The 20,551-nt window shown below is 34.8% G+C and overlaps 3 protein-coding genes across 8 annotated transcripts in view; all 3 read right to left on the reverse strand.

The window, feature by feature from the left end:
• LOC106744015 overlaps positions 1-2,031 on the reverse strand; it is a 3,257-nt gene extending 1,226 nt beyond the window's left edge. The window contains exons 1-3 of one of the 2 annotated variants that reach the window (XM_014618402.1): positions 1,173-2,031; positions 873-1,066; positions 528-790 (exon numbers count right to left, since the gene is read on the reverse strand). In XM_014618402.1, coding sequence (XP_014473888.1) covers positions 528-790; positions 873-1,050 — 441 coding nt within the window. In that variant the 5' untranslated portion in view covers positions 1,051-1,066; positions 1,173-2,031. Of the gene's footprint in view, positions 1-527; positions 791-872 lie in introns of both variants that reach the window. The other variant, XM_014618401.1, reaches the window with a different exon arrangement.
• Positions 2,032-2,124: 93 nt separating this feature from the next.
• On the reverse strand, positions 2,125-5,091 carry LOC106744014 (aquaporin-11). 2 transcript variants are annotated; one of them, XR_001374417.1, is made up of 6 exons: positions 4,952-5,091; positions 4,236-4,420; positions 3,430-3,704; positions 3,062-3,200; positions 2,712-2,971; positions 2,125-2,554 (listed from the first exon to the last, which is right to left on the reverse strand). XR_001374417.1 is itself a non-coding variant. In XM_014618400.1 (5 exons), exons 2-5 carry the CDS (start codon positions 4,414-4,416, stop codon positions 2,775-2,777), a joined length of 792 nt encoding a protein of 263 aa, XP_014473886.1. In that variant the 5' UTR covers positions 4,417-4,420; positions 4,952-5,091; the 3' UTR covers positions 2,432-2,774. The 2 variants fall into 2 exon arrangements, 1 of the variants encoding a protein (XP_014473886.1); XM_014618400.1 differs by having other exon boundaries at positions 2,432-2,971.
• Positions 5,092-5,586: 495 nt separating this feature from the next.
• On the reverse strand, positions 5,587-20,064 carry LOC106744013 (sentrin-specific protease 7-like). Of its 4 annotated transcripts, none has more exons than XM_014618396.1 (19): positions 19,820-20,064; positions 17,312-17,671; positions 15,181-15,299; positions 14,845-15,005; positions 13,819-14,751; positions 13,448-13,635; positions 13,200-13,242; positions 10,919-11,054; positions 10,630-10,833; positions 10,368-10,532; positions 10,107-10,283; positions 9,213-9,364; positions 7,990-8,072; positions 7,530-7,862; positions 7,198-7,456; positions 7,032-7,111; positions 6,692-6,911; positions 6,165-6,583; positions 5,587-5,843 (listed from the first exon to the last, which is right to left on the reverse strand). In XM_014618396.1, exons 2-19 carry the CDS (start codon positions 17,530-17,532, stop codon positions 5,714-5,716), a joined length of 4,023 nt encoding a protein of 1,340 aa, XP_014473882.1. In that variant the 5' UTR covers positions 17,533-17,671; positions 19,820-20,064; the 3' UTR covers positions 5,587-5,713. The 4 variants fall into 4 exon arrangements, with proteins under 4 accessions (XP_014473882.1, XP_014473883.1, XP_014473884.1 ...); XM_014618397.1 differs by lacking the exon at positions 19,820-20,064 and adding an exon at positions 19,535-19,759; XM_014618398.1 differs by lacking the exon at positions 17,312-17,671 and having other exon boundaries at positions 19,820-20,060.
• Between the last annotated feature and the right edge of the window lie 487 nt (positions 20,065-20,551).

Here is a 20,551-nt window from a genome sequence, read left to right on the forward strand (position 1 = left end):
TATATATATATATATATATATATATATATGTATGTATGTATGTATATGTATATGTATATGTATAAAGTCACAGCTCACTCTATATACAATATGACATATTGAATTACGTAAGTTTATATTACAATTAATATTAAAATTTATATGCATATATTATATCTATATATATATATATATATATATATATATATATATAACATACGCATTATTTAAAAAAAAATATATTTTTTAATAATAATCCTGGTGAAAAGATTTCTAAAAATTTTTCAGAACATCTTGTATTTTGGTTTTATAAAAAATTTTAAATAAAATATACCAAATCTGTCCAGGTTTTATAAGTTAAATTCCGAGAGAGAGAGAGAGAGAAAGAGAGAGAGAGAGAGAGAGAGTAATTCAGAATTAGTATATATCCAGTGAGCAAACAATTATCAACTGAACATTGTTTTAATAATATTTAATAATTTGTTTTTATACACTACAAAAAATAAATTATATTCTGTTATAAATGATCACATACATTGGTCTCTTACCTCATCAAATATTGCAGAGCAACCTACTGACGTGTATCCTGTTTCTAAATAGTCCCATATTACACGCGTAACTTTGAATGCGATGTAACCGCCCAGCATTTTAGCTAATATTATAAATATACCATATTTGCGCATTCTTGTATATATTAGCATATACTCAAATATTACGTTAGGAGAACCTTCTATAGTGCGCCAGCGTGTTAACCATATTAACATTACTATAAAGGTACTGGTTGCAAACATTATTGGTTCATTCATTGTAGCTGAAGAAACAAATGTACAACGCTGCACGCACGTTTACAGAGAAATATAATGATAAGGAAGATGCACGATTTAAATGTATACCTGCAGTGATTTGGTAATTCAGTATGCATTGTTGCATCGTAGTTATTACTTCATAAAGCATGAATTTTACAATCTTATTACTGCATGTATAACTGACAATTACTTCAAGTGGAGTTATTAATAATTCCAATGAAAAATATATCTTGAGAGAGTACGCAACCATTCCAATCGCATCCATATTGAGATATGTGCCACTTAAACGAATATATAATATTGACATCATTGAACAATATATAGCTTATCGCAAAAACGATAAAATAATTAAATTGTTAATTGTATACATGAAAACATGAAACTTACGATGTATGGACAGAGCCGTGTTGGCTGTTATACTTTTCCTTTCGTTGAGACGTCTTAAAGACGTTTTATATAAAAGGATTTTGTGTTTTCTTTGATGTAATGTAAGACTTTACGTACCAATTGTTTAAATCTGAAATATGTCAACATCTAGTGGAAGGATCTGAAAGAAATCTGAAGTGGCATTATTTACTTACCTACATAAAATTACGCGAGGAATATATAAAACCAGGAACACTGTTGATAAAGATTGTCGTAGAGAACTATGTATTTAGAAAATCATATCACGGATATATTTCTTTTATATTAATCTTACGGTAGGACAACGTAATATTTTGTTTGGGGTTTTTTGAATATAGAAGATTTCTTAAGCTGGGTATACACTGAGTGAACTGAAGGAACGAACAAGGAATGTACAGTAAATGCAAACTTTCGTTGTAAAAGATTAAAAACGTATAAGCCATAACGAATTCGAATAGAACATTTCGGGCCGGCTTACTCATAAGATGATTTATCAAAGAAAATACTTACGTGCTTAATCGCAAATATACACATTCATATTATACATTCACTGTTTATTCGTTATTTGTTCACTCAGTGTATGTCTACCTTCAGGCTGAATAACCTTAGCACGTTCGAATGTTCTTAGCATTCAAATTTATGTTTATAAACAGATGTTTTCGTGGAAAAAGATCTACGTGAGGGTCGAAACGCTCTGATTGTAACAATCGTACTTCTCTTGTCTAATTGTTAGTATATCATTATGTATTCATCCAACTTTTCTCTATATCACGTAAATTTCAAATATTAAATGTCATTCGATATAACTTCCGAGTTGGCGCTGCATCTTTTGAGGATTTATATTCTTGAAAAAAATTATACGCTTTCTTCACACCGAATTATTTTATAAAAAAAATGAGGATGAGACATGTTTTATTGTTACTGACAAGACATGTTTTATTGTTACTGAATGAATTTATTTAAATATCACGCGTGACTGTGATTATTCGCGATATACAATCGTAAGTGGAATTACACAATATCTTTCGGCACGTTTTACGCGTTGTTGTAGATTTGCGCAAGTTATGACGAGGACAATATCAAGATTGGGAAATTTTATATTCCTAAAGTAACTCGTTATCCCTTTTTGCTCGTAATTATTGAAAAAAGCTGCTCACCTCTAAATATTCTCACCTCTAAAAAAGAATTCCTCATCTTTACTCTCATTTAAAAAGTAACGAGTCGTTAACAGTTTCTGTTACTTTTTTACCAATTTTCAGCGACCACTCGTTTACGAACTCTCGCCTCGGTTCTATTGTAACATTTGGCAATTGTTATCGCCTCCGTGTATATAAAAATCTCAGTGCCAAAAAGTATCTACACATCTACAAAAAATAACGGTAATCGTCATTACCTGTGGAGGAGTAATTACGTTGCCGTTGTTGTTAAAAAAAAAAAAATATTAACTTGCGACGATAACGACGCGTTATATCCACCAATTTAGAACGATATGACAAATAATTGAACAAAGAATTAACATACATTAAAATCATTCAACAAAGATTGCACATAAAGGCCAGGTAAACCTTTCCGTCGTCGTAAGCCTTAGGCGACCTTCTCCTTGCGTTGCTCAACAAAATTTTGCACGAACGGCATTTTGTACACGCGCAAAGAGACGATAGATCCGACACACGTTGCGATCCAATACACTATCACGTGCTCTACGAAAGTGGTGCCCAGGCAACCGTATTTCAACGAAGTCGCCAATGCGGGATTGAAGTAACCGCCGGAATAATCGAAAGCTGCAATACACGGTATGTCATGAAGTGATCAACGATACATAAGAAGCGGTATCTTTCATGTCGCTAAAAATATCGAAACGTTTCGCCGACCTGCAACCACCAGAGACGTCCCCACGAAAGAGTCGATGGCCGTGCTGAATCGTGGATTTAGGTCACCCAGTACGCGCGACACCACCCTACATATGCACGTCGCGGTGCCCTCTACAAGAGCTCCGATTACAACAGGTACCTAGAAATCATTGCGTTAATCGAATTAACAATTATATATGATAATTTCCGATATGCGGGGGATAATTTTGCTGAAGAGAATAACATTTTCGCGCAATATTTTTTCTAAATTTAGCAAAATTAATAACTAAATAACCAAGTTTAACAACGATGGAGAACGTTCCGTATGAAATGAATTGGATAGTTGCCGCATCTGGTAGCATATATCCGAAAAGTAAGCCCGGTCTTGCCTGTAAATCCGTGGTACAAGCACCGAACGCCCGGTTCTTGTGCGTGGAGACGACTTCGAGCGCCCACAGCGTCTGTATGTACTTAAACACGGCGATACCGCCGAGAAATTCCGCCCATATCAAGAGGAAAGCAATGCGCAAGGACTTGTTACCCAGGACCACGTCCTCCAGATGCGTGTAGGGGCACGCCGACGCGTCGCCCCAGGTCATCGACCAGTAAACCGTCAGCACAAATAGATAAATTCCGTACATTGACACGCCCCAATTGTCCGCAACTGGAGAAATAAGAAAAGCTTAACTTTTCGTTTCGTTCAAGAAGGAAATATTTTAAATAATCGAACGATACACCTTCCGTCATCGTTAGTGTGATAAGAAAAAAAAGGCAACATGAAAAAAAGGTTGAACGGCTCGAGCCGTACAGCATCTGAAAACGAATTTAAGAATGAAGTGACCACTCGTTACAAAGCAACTGAAGATGAACTTTAAACGGTTTTAAATATAACATCTGACTATAAATATCTGTCCTAGACTCGCTTCATTAGTTATAGGGAAGGACGAATCATTGTCCACGGATGTATACGAGTGCGTGTATGTGTACATACTGTGTCAATATGCTTTACCATTCCCTAGAGCGAGTTACACGATTTCCCGCCTTACACCGTGTACGCACAGAGTCAAAAATTGCATACGCAAGTGCAGTTATAACGGTAAGAAATACGTGATGTAGCGTGTACAGGTTCACCGACTATTTTAAGTTAGTCGTGCGATGCCTCGAGCGCGCACTGATCAACGGCAAGTCGACTTACTTATAATGAGTTCGAAGCATGCCCCGCAGAGTTCCGCTGTAGCGATCGCCTCTAAGAACAAAGACCTCACGAGGGGCTGTTCGATGAAATATGTCGCGTACAGCCTCAGCCAGTGCGCTAGCCATACCGTGAATACAATGTACAGCGTAGACACTGCCAGGGCGACTAATGTTGCAGGCATTATCCTATTAAGTCATATACGTTTAAACGAGTGGGACAAGCGCGAGCGCAGCGAAAACGCGCGAAAGTGACGGGCGTGCGTGATTTAGGGGACCTATGACCGGCGTGTTCGGTATAAAATGTTATATAATTAAAGTATAATGACGTTACATAAATAAATTAAATAATCAAACTTCTTCCCGGTGAATACCAAAGAACAACAATGACAATACACTGATATCATAATTGCTCGCCTAACGATGTGCGTTACGTGTATGTGTTACATTACACTTACTGTTGATAAGGAAATCATGACATCGATATAATCTCTTATCGTTAGTGTTCACCAGGTTTTTGTATCGTTTCATTATGCAATCGGGACAGATTAACAAATATGTTGTTATTAATATCGGTTATTCGTCATTTCCGCGTCTTGATTCGTGTGATATTCGATGATACAGCGAGATGAACGCGCGTTATGTAATTAATATTTACTGATTCTACAGAATGTACGGTATCTCTCGATGTAACGCCGGAATACAATAGTAAGTACTCACACGAAGGGGGAGAGAGAAAGAGAGATAGAACCACCGTATCACGCTGATGATGTCATTCTTTCTCTGCCGACGGGAGGTCTCGCCGATGTCTCGATTTTCGTAAATACCTCGCCTCGTTTTGACATTAGAGAGCAGGTCTTCGCTTAGCGGTTATTTAAAACTGCCGAGCACTGAATATATCTACACGGGTATGTCGCGCGGCTTTAAATAGCCATTCGCCGAAATCGCTGCGGACGGTAGAATCGACGGCAACAATGCGTGCCCATTGGTCAGAGTGAATCGGAATTCAAAGCGCACGGCCGAAGAACTCTCGCGATGAAAATAAGATCACGTGCAGAATACGTACTACCAAACGGATTCAGTTCAATTGAAGATGCATTTCCGTAAATACAATTCATTTCAGTGATACAATCGATCGGATTGTCGCGTAGAACCGCGTGCTTCCTGCGCAATGCACCGGAGACGTTCGGACGCCGCATAAACGCGTCCGCTAACGCTTCCTTGAATACTCGATATATCTCGATGCATCAGCCGCACAGGAAACACACTTCACAGGCTTGACAATATAATACCAACTCGTTACAAAATCCATATACAAAGATCAATAAAAAAAACATCAATTATACAATCAGGAATCAAGTAGTCTGTAGTTTTATTCACTTTATGAAGTATTAACTACATTTCCTATTACATGGTAAATGAATTTTCATGGTCTATGCGGATTAACATTAATCTTATCACTGTAAAAAAGGAAAATAACATTTATTTACAGGAATTAAAAGGTTCTCCTTTGTGCTTCTTAGCAGCTTGAGAATCGTCCGGAGTCTGCGTTCTCAACATTAGCCTGGGAATTCGTTTAGATTTAAGGTAGGACATCGTTTCACTCGATGATCTGAAAATTGATAGAATACTCGATATGTGAGCCGTGATAAAAATACACACAAGCGAGAAAAATACATTGCAAAAATATAATACAAAAAAATATGGATGAAAATATATTTAATTCTTAGTCTACTGCGCGTTCTGGTCGATATGGGAATGTATTTCGGGAGTATTTCGCTCTGGAGAGGGTCGAAGTATCCACAGAGGTACAGACAAAGGCGATGAGGAAGTGGAATCAGTTTAGGAACATTCGTGTGTGGTTGCAATTTGTGATATCGTGGGCAATAATTATCGTCGATTGCAAAACTATAAAAGATTACGTTGTATATACCTCGTAGTCTTCGGCTCGGTCAAGAGTTCTGTTGGATTACTGTCAGTCGAATTAGAACTTATACACTGAGAATAAGGAATGATCTGGAAAGTTCTATTAACTACTTCATTACTCGATTCAGTACTCTCTGCCACTACCGACATGCTAATACGTGAGTCAGCATCAGTCGTAGGCTTTCTCTTATTCTCAAGCTCCGATTTCGCAACCTTCACGTCTATCTGATTTTCACTCTTCGGCTTCAGTTTGCCGTCTTGCGTGGGAAAATTCACACTGGGCAGATTAATGGTTCTGTCTCCTTTGGTGGCATTCACCAACTTAATAAGTAGATCCGACAGTTCTTCCCTCTTCCTCGTCACGACTATTTCCTCGAACCACATTTTCAACGCCTTAATTGGCAAGGTATAATTTTGAATCGGATTCTAAAAGAACATATGATCGAAAGAAGTTATTATTGTCATGTTCAGAATTTTAGGAAAAATAATTTACGATAACTTATATTCTTCGATCTGTCTTAATATTCTACTAACCTGGAAGAAACTTTCCACGTATTGTAGTACGTACAAACCGCAATCAGTGAAATTCGATTGTTGGGGTACTTTTGGGCAGGCGCCCTTAATAGTATCTTTCGAAAAGATCTGTTCTACTCCAAGTTTGGCCAAGTGTTCGCAACTTAAATAATCCCTTAGTGTGGCAACCACTCGTGCTCTACTGGCACCAGCTAGTGAATCGAATATCAATATACAGGGACTAGAAATCAAATTAAATTAAGTTAGATCAAATTGAATTAAATGAAAGTGCTCAAATATTGTGCAATACAAATATACGTGCAATTAATTGTATTTCTATTACACGATGTACGCAACTCACACTTTAACTGTCTCCTCTAGCTTCACAATACCGGGCTTTATTTTAATTTGTATGTTTTGCTCGGGTTGTTCAGTCTCGTCCTATGAATAAAATACATGGTCGTGTTACAACTTATTTTGAGAAAGAAAGAAAGAAAGAAAGAAATGAAATTTATGTTATATTCTACCTCTTCGTCGCTGTCTATCTCCATTTCATCGTCGTCGCCCTCAGCTTCATCTCTTTCCGAACCGTCGTCCGGTTGGTCTATCGTGATAGTCGCAGGTACGGGGGTTATTGTTGTACAGCCGATCGTAACAGCTTTCGTTTTCACTTCTTTCATCTTTTTAGTCTTTTGCGTATTAGTTTTGCGAGTGTCGTTCTCGCTATTCGGGGCGACTTTTCCGACTAGTCCGGGAAAGCAGATAATAGCCAAGAACCAATGTGCACTGAATACAACATTGTATTATTAATACGGCATCTCAGTGACATACGTTACTGAACAAATTCCGAGTTACTTACTGCTCGTTGATAGGAATTATAATGAAATCCTTCTCAAATATATTAACATTCTTAGTCCATTTCTGTACTCTTGCGTGTCGCTTTGCGGCGGGTGTCATCTGCGCAGGATTTTCGGCAGCTTGGGCGTGTGGGCTGGTTAAACGTTTATAAAAGTACGAACTGAACACATGAGTCCTATGCTGATCAGATTCCGACAATACCTCTAAAGTCAAATATTTTAAGTAAAAGTCTATAATCACATCATTTAAAAACTGATCCTCCGCGAGGCACAAGTAATCTTCCGTGTTGATGGCTATACCACCTTTTGCAGGTGGGGGTGGATACACAGTTATCCTGCGAAAACAGTTTTGGCGTGAGGGAGAATTTCAAGCACGGAAAAACTCGAATAATGTGAAACAATAAGAGGCATGTAGATGCCAGGTAGGGAAAAATCGATTGTTCAAGAAAAAGTGTCACTTACGTTTGTATGCTACCATTGTCATTGGTAATATTCAACAGTGAGCCTTGGCTCTGTCGTCGTACAATACTAGTGACCTGTTGGTTCTGTAAATAAAAGCGTTGCGTATGCGTTACGATAGAGCAGTGTTCGAAATTATTTGAACTTTCTTTTTCGAGAGTTACGCTTATTTTTCTCCTTTGCCTCTCATGCCCGCCCATTGAGCCATACGATTGACAGGTTGCGACCCAAGTCATGCTCACAGCGCTATCTGTGCGCTTACGTCGGTGTAACTTCGATCTGACTCCCTGAGCGCTTTCCGTAGGTGAAATGATGTCATGAATTCACACGTCATGAATTCATTACGTCACGCGCTTATAGTGACTATGATCTGGAGATGGATTGTCGATACGTTAATTGCACGGGAAAAAGAGTACCAACATAAATCTCGTTAGAAACAAAATTTTTCAAATCGACATTTTCTGTTTAATTTTTTCCTGTTTGTATTCAAAAATTAAACTATGTGCAAATTCCTTATAATTTAATTTTCATTTTCATTACTACTTGAAAATAAGTAAATTATGGAATTCATATATTCATCATCATCCTACGAATCCAAGAATGCAGTTTCTCTCAACCACAATAATGCTAGTTTGTTCATTATTCAAATACTCACTAAATGTTCACGCAATTTTTACTTTACTGCTCCCCACTGAATGGTGAGCTTATTCTGTCTTTAACATGTTCTATTAGGTTATGTAACATTAAGAACTATATTTACAACAACTACGGGCGGTGGTTGTCCGAAATGAAATCGTTGTTAGCGTGCTCTCATTTCGATCGTGAGTGTCGTGAGCAGCGCCATTAGTGTAATTCGGACCGCAGCCATGCTCGTTACACTCAGACTCAGGACCGTCAATTTCATGAGACCTGTGAAACACTTCCTAATTTCTGAAAAATCCTTATTGAAACTAATCTTCTATATATGTTATTTTTATATGCTGTCAACACAATTATATTGTTACAATTACAACGGTAGAATCTTAGTTTTAGTAAAAACTTTTCAATAATTAGGGTTTTATAGGCCTTATAAATTTCATGGTCCTGAAATTATGAGCTGCGACTGTCAATCGCTTGGGCGAGCAAGAGAGGCAAGAAGAAAGTAGACGTAGCTGTCGAAAGTGCAAGTAATTCCAAGCACTGTATTAGACGATGAGCTGGAATGTAATTCCTGATTGAGTACATACATCCATAGGCGATGCTCGCAGAAGAATATCATTTGCTTCTTTAGGACTCAACTCCTCCATCTTTCCTCTAGGTAAGAATATACTTTTCAACTTGATTTTCGAGTCGTTCGTTAACTCATCCGGTAATAACGTTATACGCTTATGAGTGTGATCTATAGAAAGTAATGAAATTATTAAATATTTACTGTCTTTTTCGTTTGCTAAAAGCTATTACGCTTTTAATCCACTGAGTGCGGAATAGCGCAACATTCTGCGTGGTCGAAACCACAGACTTTTACATACTAATAGACCACTAACTCTTATGAAATACATGGTTCCGAAAAATATGTACAGAATCGTCGTAAGTGTTACAGGCTAATATTTATGAAACTGAATGAGATACGAAATTCTTATTTTCCAGCAATTATTTGGAATCGAAGCAGGCATTGTGAATAAAATTGTTGAATAAAGCATTCACTTTTCAATGACCTTACCCTATTTTCTGTACTTTTACACACAGAATGAATAGAAGAATCGATTTGTGTTAAAAAAAAAAAACAATATGATTCTATTTAAAAAAATGAAGTTGACCTTGGAATGACTTTTCAAACTTTGCTAAAAAAAAATTAACTTCGTTACACAGTACTTATTTCGATACCAAACAGTTGCTGAAAAATAAAAATTTCATATCTCGTTCATTTTCAGTAATATTAGCCTGTAACACTTTTAGTTATTTACTCTGTATATATTCATGGAATATTCTCAGGATCTACTTATGTTATGTGGGATGCAATGTAACGTTCAAAAATCGATACGTTTATATCGTCCAAAAATGATAAACAGAATAAATAAGTAACATTGAAAGTACTCTTTAAAATTATCCGCAATATTTATATGTATAAATCGCATAAATACCTCTTCCAGCAGGATCGTAATAAGGACCTTTCGGATCTTGCATTCCCAGCAATTCACGTATCATGGCTCCCATACTTGTAGACGTATAAAAAAATAATACCGGCATTGTCTTCCCGAAATGAATCAGCACCTTAACTATCTCACTATATTTCACATCCAAAGTAACAAAATTTTGGCCTGGAAAATATGAAAATATATCAAGGAACTTGATCATTTTTCCAGCAGACGTTTCTCGCAAAATAGATGCGAAAGCGACCTTACCGTCTTCTAACAAAGGTACTCCAAATCTTACGCCGCTCTGAGAAATTACTATCTTCTCCCGTGGAATATATTTATAGGATCCTATTCTGACAGTTCGACACTGTAGAGCTGTGGGCGGTATTGGCCTGTTATCTCCATAGATTCCATGATTGTGATCGCATAATCCTGCAATTCGATTACACCGTTATTATATCTGTGCATTACCTTTACGTGTATTGTTCGTAAGTCACATATGTGCTTTTTATAAGAAAAATGTCCTTACTATTTTCTTCACTACTCATTTCATCATCGCAACGTGATGATGGATTAAAAACGGAAGTGTTCGTAATGATAGGTTCTTTTTCTAAGATGGTGTCCACATCATCGTCGAAGGTGTTGCATGCATTACCAAGTACTGCATTGCTATTGATACCAATCTTTCTAGTCTTACCCTCTTCTTCTTCATCGGATGATATTGTCAAACATTCTAAACATTGATAATAAATTGTCGTTATTATTGCAGCTGTGCTCCGCGTACCAACAGTAAATAATAAACAATACAATTATCGTACCTGGCTCTTTATTAATAGGCTTTGGTTTTAAAGCTACACCTTTACCCTTTCCTCTGGGGCGCTTGCACGTGGAACCGTCTCGCTCTATTCTGTCCACTTTCATAGCATTTCGCTCATTATTTTTCTTGTAGAATATCTGTAAAGATATTATACAATCGAAATTACAAATTGTCACAAAAGATATCGGTAAGAAGAATTTATAGAAATAAAAATAGAAACACATGGCACGCGTTAAGATGACCGTTGCAAATCCTGCTTTCAACATGACCTGAAAATTACATGACAATATTGTAGAGCAACGTTTTCACTCTACAATTAGTCCTCTGCTCTAAGTTTCACGAAACTCTTCTATGCTGAAATAAAAGCTCTTCAACCTTCTTTTATGACTATATTCAGAGACGCTGTATTAATATAAAATCTTAAGTAATATAAATAGTAAAACTAAATATATAATAAATTAAGGATTAGCGACCTCACTGATCTCAATGACCTTGACATATATAATAGAAGTCACTCTCCTCAGTCACCTTCAGAAGGTATATTAGCCATCTCGCTCATTGTTTATTAAAAAGTTATTAGCAACAAAAGTTGTATTAATACTATGTAGTTTTCCGACACTATATAGATTAAATTTATATTTACTCGTGATCTACCATAGTAGATTATGAATAAATATGAATTTAATCTATAGTGTCGAAAAATCTTATTAATGAAACTTCTTTTGCTAATAACTTTTTAATAAACAATGAGCACCGCAAAAAACCTCTTGAATATTACTCAGGATTATGTCCTTGACATGTCAAGGCATTGAAATCTATGAGATCGCCGCTAATATTAATATTTACCACAAGAAATCTTAAGTTAATGTTAAGTAAACTTCACAGTCGCGTGACAAATCGCTATCATTCATTATACAATTTGCTATTCAATCATTCGTTATGCAAATGCAAGTTGAATATTTATGCTAATAGTGTGATGCACATATCGGTCTCTCAGCACTTCAGTCATAATCCTTACATCGACAGGTAGACTTGTCAGCATCCTCTTTCTTGTGGGAGTTGACTCGAACTTCTTAGTAAATTTTGTGCTACATCGTTCACATTGGTTGAAGAAGTGAACCGATTTGTAACCGCAGTATGGACACAGAGCTACCGATCCCTTGACCAAAATAGGCTCCTATTAATAACACGAAACACTTCGTACATGTAATACAACTCGTTTCGAAACATGTGCTTTTATGTATATTCTTCCTTAATATGTTACAGAATCCTTATCGGCCGCAGCAGTGTGCTGTTACCAAACTTGAACTAGCATTATCTACATTTTACATTTTATAGCATTATACATATGTGTCTAACAATTTAGTTTCATACACAAACACACTTATATTTAGTTACAAAAATTCTGTTATTTATATTATATACGTTATTTCGTTATTTATATTATATACGTTAATTCAGTTATTTATAATATATACGTTACAGCCAGCTTCTACGGAAAAAATGTCGTGTAAAGCAGCTCGTATTCTGTCATTTCAATCATTATATTTAGATTGCACAAATAAATAAAAATACAGATAAGTAAGATACAGTTAAAATAACATTAATTAACTGAACTGATTTGCCTATTTATTCATTGTTTTTAAGTTTGTTTTGTAAAATATAAATATATTTATATAATAAAAATACGTATATATATAAAATTTATATATAAATATAAAATATTTATGTACATTATAAAGAATAATACCGAGAGCGAGTAATAATTTCTTTCTCTCAATATCGATTCATATTTGTAGTTATTGTGAAATTTATTATTCTTTAAAGAAGAACTATAAATGCAAATATGTTGTTAGTTTTTTGAGCTGAGGTCGATAAGTCAAAACCAGGTTTTGGAATTGGCCAGAACTTATTGGCCATAGCTCAAAATAATTATGAATCTTTATATTTTTCGAGTTAACTAATTAAGTTGGTTGAATCCAGAATTGTATAAACATTTCACAGATTAGCTACGCTTCAAGCTTTCGCTGTAACGTACATAAAGTATAATATATGTATTAATATATATTACTAATATAGAGAAAAGCGTCATTTAAATATGGTAATATTACTAATATTTTAAAGAAAAAAAATTGGCATAATTAAGGAATTATATATATATATATATATATNAAGAAAAGGAGTCTTTTATAATATATGAAACAAGATTTTGTTAATATAATATTTATGCCAATATCCTTTCTCTATCTTAACATTTTTTATAATATACTCAGAAAGCTTACCTCATTAGGTGCTATCGAGGGATTACTGTTCTCGTCCGAGGCACTAAAACATCATTAATTGTCACTTTAATATCCTTTATCAAAGAAATGACATAATATAGCATATAATAGAATTATAGTCATTATAATAATTATTATAATAATAGAACAATCTTTTCAGATATAGCGCCATTATCAATAGACGTAGGACTGTTAAATGATAAAGACATAATGATACAAATTCAGATATAGACAGTAAGATATCTTACTTGGTGTTTTGAGATGCATTTTCATTATCTGTAGTAGAGCTTACAACCTCTGGAGTAGAACTACAATCACTGACATCATGAGGTGCGGGATCACATGACCCATAACCAGCGTCAACAATATAGTTTATATCCAATGCTGGATCAAGCACTAAAGAGACAGATGTCTCGTCAGAAAATGTAATTTTCACCTAAAAATATTTAATACAATATGTAAAATGATTATATATATGTTAATGTTGTAAAATATTCTATTTTCAAAAATATTTAATCCCCCTATGTTTTCTTATTGCGCAACAACTTGGACAATCATATTGTAGCCATCTTGCAAATCTTCAATAAAATATAGAATCTACCTGTTCTCTATTATATACCTGATCCAATAAATCGTGCACGGTACAGTCTTCATTCGGTATGTCGAACGTGATCAATCTTTGCTCTCCAGTAGCTATCACTAACATTTTCGCAATATTGCCCTTAATTTGATGCTGAACTATAGTATTCGCTGGATCCTTGATAGTTTTTTGGAGATAAGCGATACTCTCGGTCGCTCGGCTATTATCGTTATTCGGTGAAGAGGGCTCTGCCATTTGGTGTCCTTTATCCTGTATACATTCTGAGGTATCAATATCCATAGGAGTAGCACTGTGCGTATTATGTACAGTCGGAGAAACAGACGTTGCCATGGATGGCTTTTGCATCTGTTGCTGCCCTTGCGAATTGGGTAAGACTTGCTGCGCTTTTGGCTGAGCAGCAATATTTGGGGTTATTGAGCCACGCGCGGGATTTTTCAGCGAGATTTGAATAGGATGCTGCAAAGTATTAGGGAGCTGTCGTTGTACGTTATTTTGCTGCAATTTCTGCTGCTCGCTCTGCAACTGCTTTTGCTTTTGAAGCATATGCTTCATTTTGGTCTGCTTGATCTGTTCACTCAAATGTAACAGTTCCGGACTCTGCGGTGCCCTCAATGGTGTCTTAGACATCTCAGGTATAACCATGGCTACAGGCCGTACATGTGATGTATTCGGATTAGAAGCACGAATCGATCTAATAGGTATACTCTGTCCCATTTGATTGACCACTTTGCCACAGACGGATGACACGGATTTGGAACTCACAACGTTCGAATTTTGAAGTCGATTTTCCATGGTAGTCGACTTCACATTTACTCCATCTGAAGTCTGAGATACTACGGCCGTTTGACCACTATTTGTCAATTGTCGGCTTTTATTCTGTAGGACTCTCAATACTTTACTGTTATCAACTAATCCAGATTTAAATGAACCAGAATTTATACATACGGGCGACTAAAAGCATACGTTTGTGTGTTTATACATATGTAAAATATATCAATTTAATTTTTTGCCAAAATACGTAGCTTGAATTTAATATGCACTCACTATTGATGCGATGTTGTTTTGCACTGTACTTTTAGTTACAATGGCAGTCTGATTCTTTTCTTGTAAGTTATTTTGTTTTGTTGACGTAATAGTAGTACTAGCATCTTGCATTTTTCTCCGTTGTATTTCTTGTCCTTCAGTTTTACTTTCTGCTTTAGTGCCTGAAAAAAAGAGCTAATTGACACAGGATATAGAACAGAATCCTAAACATAGGAAAGAAGGATATCGACTACTAATGCTATTTGTGTAACTTTTAAACTTAACAAAATTTAATCGTAGACAATATTTTATAAAACACGCAAATATAGTGCATTAAATACATTCGTTAATATTCACCTGTATTGTCGACAACGCTCGGAATATTTTCACTAATTATACGTGGATTCACGGTATTAGATTTCAATATTTCCTGGGTTCCAGTTATGCTGTTCGTTTTGATTATATAAACGTTTTGTCTGAAAAATAAGAAACAACTACAATAAACATAATCTAAAGCCGATATTCATTGTCTGATTTTGTATTTAAGACGGTTTTAAGCTCATTTTCAGATACTGTATGGCTCACTTCATTAGCTACGAAGCATCTGAAGATAAATTTAAGACGATCTTAAATATAAGATCTGACTATGAATACTGGCTATAGTGTTATTTTACTAGTATATCTTATTATGAATAGGATATGTATGATATCAATAAACATGTGTCTTCTTTATCTTTGTTGCATTATGAACTTAAATATTAGTTTTGCTCAAATACGCTTCATTAATCAATAAAAAAATTTGTTGCTTTATTCAAATTTATGGAACGTCTTATCCTTATATTATGTCTTCTTACACATAATAAATGAAAATTTATGAAAGTCACTTTTCTAAAATATAATTTTTGTCAAGATTAAATGAATGTGATAATATAATATAAAGAAATCCCTTTATTCTGTGTAATGCTCATAATAAGTGTTTAATAAATGTTAGATGAAGATATAATGAGGAAGACGGTGCATTGGTATATTTTACAAATTTCATTTTACTATCTGGGTGCGAGATATAATCTTTTATGAACAAGCGATAATTTTCAATACAAGTCTTAGAGAAATAATAAAACAAGCTGTGCATCGTGTTGATATTTTTAAGAAGAAATTGAATGCTGTCTTGGACGTATTCTCTCTAATTTAGATAATCCTTATCTTACTTAATGCTATTAATTTTACTTTTTCAGATATGTAAAATTTTCTTAATGAACAATACTTTTCTTAATACACAATATTAACAAGTTGATAACTAAACATGCACATACAATGCATATAATAAAAAATAATACTTGAAATGTATATGTTACAAAAATACAAGACTTTCTTTCTCTTGATACGATATTTAATACAAAAATTTGCTCCTAGACCATACATGTTAAATAAAATTTGCACCTATATTATGTGCAATACATTGTTCTAATATCATTAAAAAATATCTTATAGTTCATTTACAAGTAACCTACATAGATTAATTTTTATTAAATTTCATGTCTGCTCTATATGTTCCAAAATTATTATCTAAGTTCTTTACCTGATAATTGACATATTAATATGATAGATTATGATGAGATTAGTTTAACAATCTTCTTTAACAATCAAAACTTTCTTTGAGGCACACGCGTACAAGCGATTATAAATGAAATTTGTTCCAAAACATTTAAATAAATCTTTAATTTTTTCACACCACTTACATATAATTTACAATATGTTCTATTGTCGTAAAGATAGCAATATTGTCACATCTAATACTCTGAAATAATTATACATATCTTTGAAGTATATATGTATATTTTTTAAAACTATTTTATATTTATAAATTTATTTTATATTTACAAAATAAAGAGCTATCTATAATAACGTCTTATTTTCCCCACATTTTCTGTGTTATATAAAATTTAATTAAAACATTTAGGTATGTTTATATGTACATGTAAAAAAAGATAGCATAATAGAAGACTACTTTAAGAAGCACCTGATATGTTAGTATCTCTTTTCCATATTGTACTAATATATTGTTAAAATTGGACATATTAATACATTCCAAGTATATTATATTGTTAAATTTGCATGTCTATTAAATATTCATTGAAGCTGATGTTTCTGCTATATTAAAAAATCAAGACAACTTCCAATCAGAATGCATAGCCTATTGTACATGAAGATTAAAATGTTACATTACGAAACTGAAATATTTGCATCAAGGCACTTATTATTTTGGAATCATTTTCAGTGTATTTTCTCACAACCAGCACCATGTACCAACGTCCCATTTATTCTCCCTCTAAACAAACAATATATTCGAAGTTTTATAAGCTCGATTAAACTCTTTAATTAAATTTTTTAATTAGATTCTGGATTTCATGTATATTAAGGAAAGCTTAGAAAAACTGTTATATTACTATTCAGATACGTTTGAGTAATTGCATGCCAAATGAATTACCCTTGTTCCAATCGTGTTGCAGACATTTGATTTCCCAAATTAATAGTTTGCGGCGAAAATATTGTGTGCTCGCTGTTTTGAGATGCAGCTGTATAAGTCACAATCTGTTGTGAACCATTACCACCGTTATTAACTTCTTCAACAATTAACTGAACCCGTTGCCCATCTATAGTGCAGAATGTACCACTGGAGTTGGTCACAAGATTATAATATTGTGCCATATTATTCAAGACTTAATCGTTTACAAAGGTGATCTTTTCTTAATCAATGATGATCAAGATTGCCCCTAATACAGTGAGTTAGACCAATCCATCAATACCATGTCTGTAGAAGGATGCACTAGTATTTGCACGACACAACCTATTAAAAATAATAATAAATTATACAGGACTTTTGCTTAGAATAGTTTTACTTATAATTGTTAATATTTTAAAAGATAAATGAATATTATATAATAAAATTCTTGAGGAAATTAAAAGAAAATCGAAAGCTGAAATGTATGTAGATTTAATGGTTAATGTGTAAATTGTTCAATAGTTGTAAACTGTAAATATTATAAATATCATGCAATTTGTCCATATGGAAATTTATTTATATACATATGAAGGTTGCGTAGCCAAAACTCGGTGGTATTTTAATGCAAATTACTCAACTTTTAAAGTAGTCTCCTATAGAAATTATTTCCTCTACTAGATTTTAAAAACAAATTATATTCTACTAATTATAATCTTGTATTGCTGTAGAAATATATATATATATATATATCTCCAAAGTTCACAAATATAACTATTTTCCATTTTAAGAAAATCAAAGTTTTGTACAACATGTGCTTCAAAGACTCTATATCCTTATTAAAAAAGAATTTGTCACAGAGATGAACATGTATGTATGATAGGTGAGTTATGTATTGATTTGGTTGTCAAATAAAAATTTTACTTGTAACAGTGTGTAATAACTACAATGAAGATAGAGAGGGAAATGTGTAAACATTCAAAATTATAATCGTATGTATGTATAAAAAATCTGAGTATTATTGTAACAGAGTATTAAAGACACTTTTTTTTTTTAATATACTTATATGCAGCCTGCATATCACTTATGTATTTTTATAAAAATATGATAATCATATTATAAAATATAATTTGGCATATTTACTTGTCTTATATGTGTGTACACGATAAAACAGTATCATATCAGACATATATAAATAACAGGAGAAATTATATCACGAGTTACGTTCTAATAAATTTTAGAAATACGTATCTCGTGCAACATGAATAAATGTAGTTTCTAAGGAACTTTGTATCTTGTAAGTTATCAACCAGCAGAATCATTTCACTATAGTAAAAACAAAAGTTTTTAATAAAACATGTGTATATATAACTACATATATACATTAATATATCAACATAATCATATGTCATAACATATATCATATGTTTCTACACACATACATAGATCACTGATTCTTGCTTTGAACGAAAAGAGTTTACATCTAACAAATAATCATTGAATTGGACATTATTATATCTTCTAATTATTTTTGTATAAAAAAATCAATAAGGTAATAAATGTTAATGTTAAATAAATAATGATATGATTAAATAAGTTAATATTTTTTTGCATCATTAATGTGATATATCTCTTTCTTCCTCTCTCTCTCTTTCTTACACACACACACATATGTACACATATATGAATTGTTTACATTTAAGATACTTGTATATAAAAATGTAAACATTTAAGACCAGAATACCATAGTATTCTACCATTGGTGTATTAATCGTATTTAGAAACACATCTACAACGTTTCCATCCATTTTAACGGCTGATCACGGACAAATTAATTAACTTTGCAGAGACTTATCAGTGAAATGTCTTAGCAACGAATACTAACGCGACACTGAATTTTCGCGGAACCTAATATAGAATTCGATCCTATCCCGGAACACAACTCATAAGAGAAAAACGGTACGTTCGTTCGCCCCGTGATCAGATTTGATCTGACTGACGAAGAATATTCTCACAAGATACAGCGAACGTCAGGACCGCTAGAAGCTGGCACAGTTCATAACCTAAAAATCGGGGAACAAAGATAATCTTGGCAGGACAGTCTATTTGTCTTTCCGATGCGACGATCGCCACGAAGACCTATCACATTCCTCGATTGAGCACATGAGATGAGATGAGTTAATCACGGAAAATAAGACTCGGGTAATATACCCTCATGAACGCACGATGGGATCAGCTCCGGTGGAGGATCCCTTCTCGGACACTCCTAACCTCGTCTCACGGATTATGGGATTATTCCCGGCGATGGAGGGCCGCCGGTATTGAGACTTTACTTCCCGGCTGGGCGAGACACGACGAGTTCGATCATTTGCGGCGGAGAGAACGCACGGCAAATTTTCGGGACGAATCCGGGACGGACGACGGGCGACACGATCATCAGCACGCGTCGGCAGAGCGTAGTTTTAATTCGAACGAATCAACGACAACGATACTTACGATCGCCTGCGTCTGTGGCGTGAACACGCACTAACATTCGTGCAAGTGACGGCCGTGTATCGCGATCTGTCCGTTTTTTGCCTTTACTTCCTTGCAACTTGCGTGAGTAAATAACAACTGTAATTCGCCATTTTACGTGTCCACTTGCTTGTACAAATCGCGCTTCGACCGACGACGAACAGGCGGACGACGAGCGAATCGTACGGGAGATGTCACGCCACTACGCTGCGTTCTGCGCCGAACTTCCGGCGTCGCAACGCCATTCGACCGCGAAATTCGATCTCTCGTCGCGGGCCGAGCCTTCGTTTTGGCCGCATCGCCGACGGAATACTATTATTGTTGATAAACCGGTGCTGGACTATCGTCGACGAACGAGACTCGACCAATCGTTGCAAAGCGAGCCAAAATTGAATGCATTTTTCAATCTTTATTCGTCACATTAGCCAATGCCGTGTCGACTCTCAGTCACGTGGTGGACTTTCCGGTCGCGGTGTAAAAATAACAAAGTTGCGCGTCAATCTTGGATATACCTTGGAAACTGGCATTGCAACCGGGCCGCGGCTTAAATATGAAAATCCCGGCTCGTCGAAGATGGATTTCGCGCACGGATTACTATCACCGGAAACGCCGAAAATAAGCTGCCGTGGCGAATAATCGCTGAACGACCGCCGGGAATTGCTATCTCACAGAAAAGCCAAAAGCGCTCAGCGTTTGTATAATTAATATTTCGCA

Source organism: Dinoponera quadriceps, unplaced genomic scaffold (assembly GCF_001313825.1).
Source record: "Dinoponera quadriceps isolate SergipeBrazil2010 unplaced genomic scaffold, ASM131382v1 scaffold1252, whole genome shotgun sequence".
NCBI classification, from domain to species: domain Eukaryota; kingdom Metazoa; phylum Arthropoda; class Insecta; order Hymenoptera; family Formicidae; genus Dinoponera; species Dinoponera quadriceps.

Bases quoted from the DNA above. Each gene is read 5' to 3' on its own strand.
- LOC106744014 (XM_014618400.1), bottom strand. From the start codon at position 4,416: ATGCCTGCAACATTAGTCGCCCTGGCAGTGTCTACGCTGTACATTGTA. The intron at 3,705-4,235 runs GTAAGTCGACTT...TTATTTCTCCAG, and splicing joins ATGCTTCGAACTCATTATAA to TTGCGGACAATTGGGGCGTG. The intron at 2,972-3,061 runs GTCGGCGAAACG...CGTGTATTGCAG, and splicing joins GACGTCTCTGGTGGTTGCAG to CTTTCGATTATTCCGGCGGT.
- LOC106744013 (XM_014618396.1), bottom strand. From the start codon at position 17,532: ATGGCACAATATTATAATCTTGTGACCAACTCCAGTGGTACATTCTGC. The intron at 13,636-13,818 runs GTATATAATAGA...AAATATTTTTAG, and splicing joins TGCACGATTTATTGGATCAG to GTGAAAATTACATTTTCTGA. The intron at 13,243-13,447 runs GTAAGATATCTT...ATGATGTTTTAG, and splicing joins AATGCATCTCAAAACACCAA to TGCCTCGGACGAGAACAGTA.